Source organism: Oncorhynchus gorbuscha, linkage group LG26 (genome assembly GCF_021184085.1).
Source record: "Oncorhynchus gorbuscha isolate QuinsamMale2020 ecotype Even-year linkage group LG26, OgorEven_v1.0, whole genome shotgun sequence".
NCBI classification, from domain to species: Eukaryota; Metazoa; Chordata; class Actinopteri; order Salmoniformes; family Salmonidae; genus Oncorhynchus; species Oncorhynchus gorbuscha.
The window spans coordinates 7375728-7382031 of NC_060198.1; the positions used below are offsets into that span (position 1 = coordinate 7375728).

At 39.5% G+C, this 6304-nt stretch overlaps 1 protein-coding gene across 1 annotated transcript in view; it reads right to left on the reverse strand.

Annotated features, from left to right (window-relative positions):
• Nucleotides 1-2461, reverse strand: part of LOC124015574 (E3 ubiquitin-protein ligase NEURL1-like) — a 92789-nt gene extending 90328 nt beyond the window's left edge. Inside the window, exon 1 of the mRNA XM_046330892.1 lies at nucleotides 2223-2461. Within this exon, the coding sequence (XP_046186848.1) occupies nucleotides 2223-2295 (73 nt within the window). The 5' untranslated portion in view covers nucleotides 2296-2461. The remainder of the gene's footprint in view (nucleotides 1-2222) is intronic.
• Nucleotides 2462-6304: the final 3843 nt, after the last annotated feature.

Below are 6304 nucleotides of genomic sequence, written 5' to 3' on the forward strand. Positions count from 1 at the left end.
TGTAAATGTAAATGTATTCAAGGTATGAACTTATTATTTTCAAATACAAATTATTTTTGGGCTTAGTTGTGGTCAATTTGCATCGTACAAAATATTGTTGTTTTGGCCCCCCCAATACGGCCCACGGCTGAATGTACAGTAGTTGCCTACCCCTGTTATACAGCATAGGCTATACATTAGACCATACTGCTATTCCATACACCCCCACCAACCCAAATCAAGTGGTTGAATCGAGTTGTTAGTGTGTTCGTGTGTTGTGTGTGTGTGTGTGTGTGTGTGTGTGTGTGTGTGTGTGTGTGTGTGTGTGTGTGTCATCATTTACTGCCCAATCAGCATTTACCAGCATGGGCCTATATGCAAATCACAGGTGATTCAGAAGATAATGACAGTAAATGTGTTCTGACACAAAGCCATATTGGAAATGTACATCTGTCTTGCATTTCCAATATGGCTGGTCTGACTAATACAGGTCTCTCTATCCACCTCCAGATCTATTATTACCTCCCACTGATCACACTTAGCAACCATCGCCATGGGAACCGTTTTCATGTTAGACATAGTCGTCAAGGAGACGTGGATGAAAGCATCACAGGACCCTCTCTCATGCTCCTCCTGCCTTCTGTTCTGTGTCCAGTACAAACATAGCCTGGTCCCAGATCTGTTTGTGCTCAATGACCATAAAATGTCTGTATACAGAACAAACAGAGACCAGAGACCTGAGACCAGGCTAATACAAACACAGGTTGCTGTGTGTGTGTGATATTAGCCACTCGATTGTGTGGCCTTGACGTCTCTCATCTTGTTTCCGATAAAAAGGGAACACTGTCTGCCTTTGTAAATGTGTCAAGTGAGAAAGTGCAAAAATATATATTTTTAAATACAACTGGCACTCAGACACACAATAGACCCCTACAAATTGTGTATTCTCCATTAGTGTAATATTTCCCTGTCCTTTTATCCAGTGGTTTTATCCAGTAAATCCTGAAAAAAAGTAAAAGTATTAAGATACCTTAATAGAACATTTCTCAAGTAAAAGTTCAAGTAAAAGTCTAAAAGCATTTGGTTTAAAATATACTTATGTATCAAAAGTAAATGTAATTGCTTCAATATATTTAAGAGTCAAAAGTAAAAATAGAAATAATTTCACATTCCTTATATTAAGCAGACCAGACCTTTTGACGTTCTTGTTTTTTATTTACAGAAAGCCCGGGGCACACTCTAACACTCAGACGTAGTACTTTAAGGTATTTTTTACTTAAGTACTTTACACCACTGCTTTTATCTATGGGATAATTGTATTGGAAATGCATGTTCAAGTGTGCACTTAACGGAATAAAATGTTTTGCATGTCAGCAATCAAGTGTTCAAGATTTAGGATTTACAAAAAGCTCATTATAACAGGCTACATCACACTTTTGCATCATCATGATGATGTGACAAGTTACCATTTGCATATTAAAGTCTTGTATCTTGAAAACTTGATTGCTGACATTCAAAACAATGTGTACTGTATCAACAGTGGACTAAAAAAAATGAATAAAATCGTTTTTGAGTGGATTATTCCTTTAAGTAATTGTAATCCACACATTGTGTTTTTATTGTCACCCATTCATTTCAATATAATTAACTATAATCTAATGACCAGTTGCAATTGCTATTGTCTCCCATGTGCTACAGCAACAGAAACCAGTATAATAGAATCCTCATTATAAAATAATGCATTTCATAAACCCACATTATGCAGAGATAAAGTAAAAGTATCCCGATTTGTATATAATGAATATAGTGAATTGTGGAGTCTATTGTGATTATAGTCTAATGAATTGCTAAAACCCCCCAGACCATGCGAGTTTAGTGTTGAGTTTGACAGATAGCCTGTAGCGGTCTGCTACATGCGCTGTTCTTCAGCACCACACCACTATTCACACTGGACTGGAAAGGCATGCAGGGATTATCTACGGGAGTATGGATTCAAATAAATCCATCCACGCAGAATGATCCCTGCACATTCCTGATTTCCAAATGCATTTAGGCCATTTTTTTGTGTTCGTGTTGCCTAGACTACAGGCCTACTTTCCCATTGATAATGGAGGATGCTGATGTTAGAACCACTTGTATGTGTGTTCACAGTAAAACAAATCATGTTAGATCTCATTCGTTTGCTATAAAGTGGTAAAAAAAAAATATTAAACCGAATATAACATTTCTCAATAGTTACTGACCTTTCGGAGAGCTCGGAAGTCTTTGAAATCTTTTCTGATGCAACGTTGAAATGCCCGACACGTTATTACCCATGTCGGATTTATGTTCACCGTCCTGATGTGCGCTCGAGCTCCAGTGGTTTTAGGGGAAATTGTCCACTTTAGTTTAATTTCCAAAGAAGCTGCCATGCTGTGTTGAAGGGGGTACATGATACACTTTTGCCTTTGACAAAAGAGCAGAGCTTCTTTTGATGCGGACACGTCATCCAAATGCCAAAAGACACCGTTTTAAAAGTGGGCCAAGCGGCGGCGCAGGTGTGCTGCTCAGAACACCGGAGAGAGCAGTTGGAGGTGAAGCACCTATTTCCTATAGATTTGGACAGTATTTTCTCTGTAGGCCTACAACCGCCACCTAAACTCATGAGTTCTACAAAAGTAAATGATTTATGAAAAATATAAATACACACATGCAACAGCAAAAACATCTCTCTTTGTAAACATATGGGAATAGGAACACTCACCATGTCCCCACTGAATGGAATGAAGTAAAGTAAATGATTTATGAAAAATGGCAACATGCAAACATGTTGAATCATTCAGATGAGAAAACATGGAGATGGAGATGCTATATTTATCACCAAGCCATGAATTGTGTAAAACTGCCATCTAGTGTAAAAACAATTACAACTAAATAAAGACTGACATCACAGAGCAAGCGGACCATTACAATTAGTAAAAGTTAAGACAATGATATTTAGGTCATGTAGCCTATTGATTCACTATTTTATGGGAGCCCCTGGAAAAGATTTCCTCTGTTTATGCGTAAAGGCGGTTCTTCCAATAATTAATGAACACACCGCCATGCCCGCCGGCAAAGAGCACCAACTCTGCCAAAGTCAATACCGAGCGATTGTTGTCCCAGGAAGGACAATCATACGACCAACTTTTCACTTTTAACCAAAGTCTACATTGCGAAAAAAGTAGCTTCAGTCGCTGATGTGTAATACAGCTTAATTGTCATGGTTATGGTGCAGGTTGTCATTCGTGTTGAGCTATGAGTGCACCAACTTGCATTATTCAGTAGGCTAATTTTGAGCAGTCAAGAGAATCATATGAATTATGTAGCGAACCCTGATTGCCTTTATTTCTATGGCCATCACTAGAAAGCTTGGGAACATTTTTCTTGAATTCCTTTTAGGAAAGGAAAAAGACTATACATGGAAAATGGTTAAAGCTTTACTTGAAAAATGGTTGATGCATCACAAAGAATATCCGGCGTATTACGTCTGTTTCGGGCATGGCACATTAGGAAAAGAAAAGTATATTGATTGATAAGGTAGCACAAAATGAAGGTTAATAAAAACATTTGAATATATGCATTTTATATTAAGGCGAGAAAGAAAAAACATATCTGTGACTCTGGAGTCTAATGCACTGCTTGAGACCCAGGTTAGATCCCAAACTGTTACAACCGGCTGTGACCAAGGGTCCCATAGGGTGGTGCACAATTGGCCCAGTGTTGTCTGGGTTAGGGGAGGGTTTGACCAGGGGGGGGGCTTTACTTGGCTCATCGCACTCTAGCGACTCCTTGTGAAGGGCAGGCACCCTGCAGGCTGACTCTGGTCATCAGTTGAATGGTGTTTCCTCCGACACATTGGTGCAGTTGGCTTGCAGGTTAAACGGGCGGGTGTTAAGGAGCGCGGTTTGGCGGTTATAATTTGATAACAGTTATTTTCAAACACTATGAGATTCGTGGTGATGCAAGGAGCATGAAAATAAGGCTAGGAACTTGATGCACGTTTTTGAAAATCACTGCTTTTTAAAAACGTTTATTCTTACCTTGTGATGTCACAGAGAAGCATTTTGTTGAGGACCTTTCTTCTTATCTTTTTAATCACAGACTATAGAAACGTGTTTTCCAATATGTAGGCACCAGTGAGTAAAAGTAAAATGACTGGTTACATTATTTCTTATACATCAGAAAGGAAGAAACGTGCCAATACTAGGCTGAGAGAAATTGAAAGAGAGTTAGGGGAACAGGAGAAAGTTTTTAGGACGAATTCCTCGTATACAGTCCTTGAGAAGATCACAAAGTTAAAATATGAATACAACACCATCTTTTCGAAACGGGTGGGCTCTTTACTTGCGAGAACGCAACAAAGTTATTTTGAACTGGGTGACAAACCACATAAATTATTAACACGACAGCTAAGGCATGTACAGGCATCTAGAGCTATTCACAAAATAAAAGACAAGAAGGGTAAAATAGTAACAGATCCGCAGGATATTAATAAATGCTTTGCACAGTTTTACTCAGAGCTATACCAATCAAAATGCGATGCTACTGATCCACAAACTATGGAACGCTTTCTCGCTGAATGTGAACTTCAGATTCTGCACTCGATGCAGGGATAACTTTAGAGGAAATGAACACAGCGGTAGCACAATTTCCATACAGCAAGGTCCCTGGGCCCGATGGATATGTAATAGAATTCTATAAGAAGTACTGCGCCAGTCTAGCTCTCTGCTTATGTTGCGAATGTTTAAACAATCCAAAGAAAATGCCAAACTCCCGCAAACACCGTGAGGCTACAATAGCACTGATCTTGAAAAAATATAGAGATTCCATGGAGATGTCGTCTTATCGCCCCGTGTCGTTACTCCCCATAGAAAACAAGGTGTTGACAAAGATATTGGCAAACCGATTGAAAACATACATTTCCGACATCATACACCCTGACCAGACAGGTTTTATCCCGGGCCGACATATACACTACAATTTGAGACGCCTTTTCAACGTAATGTATCACGATCATAAGGTTGAGGCCGTGGTAATAGCTCTTGATGCAGAGAAGGTGTTTGATCGGATTGAGTGGAGGTATATTATGTTGGTTCTGGAGCACTTCGGGTTCGGAAAGGAATTTATTAATTGGATAAGAATTATTTATGCACACCCAATGGCGTCCGTGGTAACCAATCAAGAAATGTTGCTGTCATTCCACTTGTTCAAGGGGTGCCGACAGGGGTGCCCTATTTCGCCTGCTCTCTTCGCTATAGCCATGGAACCCCTTGCTACTGGCATCCGGGCATGTGCCGATATAGCTTCTGTTAAAATAAAGGACACACAGCACAAAATCTCCCTATATGCAGACGATGTTCTTTTGTTTTTATCCAAGCCTAAAACTTCTATTCCACCCTTACTTAACTTGGCAAGAAAGTGAGTTGATGCCAATATCACGGCCTGTGGATATCAATTTCTGCAATCTACCCCGTTTAGAACAGTGATGGACAAGTTCACAAGCCTTGGCACTGTAGTGACAAGAGACCTTGATCAGCTATTGAAAGAGAATTGGGACATGAAAATATATCAGCTTAAACAAAATATAGATTTTTGGAAAACTCTGCCTATCTCCTTGGTTGGTCGTATAAACGCTATTAAAATGGTTGTCCTACCCAGGTTTCTATACCTCTTCCAATGTCTACCCAATTTCATACCACAAATCTATTTCAAGAAACTGGATTCAATAGTAACTCCATTTTTTATGGGATAACAAGGCATCCAGAATTTCAAAGAAGCATTTATGCAAGTACAAAATAGAAAGGGACTTTGGCCTTCCTCATTTTAAACTGTATTATTGGGCTGCTAATCTGAACATTGTGTCTTTCTGGAGGGAAAGTTTACCTGGGATGAGACAGAAGGATATGCCTTCATGGCTTTTGATTGAGCAGGCCTCCTGTCAACGTTCCTCACTCCCTGCACTTGTTAATAGCCCATCATATGTGAAAAAAATCCACTTATGACTCTAACCCAGTCATTTGTCATACGCTTAGGATCTGGAAACTGATTAGGTATTTTCTTAACATACCCACTGTTTACATTGACAGCACAATTTGCCTGAATCATTCTTTCCACCCCGCATTGGATGGTGTGGTGTTTTCACAGTGGAGGGAGAAGGGGCTCACAACAATTGGTAATCTATACATAGATGGCCAGTTAGCTTCAGTTCAACAATTACAGGGAAAGTTCAACATGCCAACAACACATTCTTTCAGATACCTACAAATCAGGAATTTCGTAAGGACACATATCCCACAGTATGGCA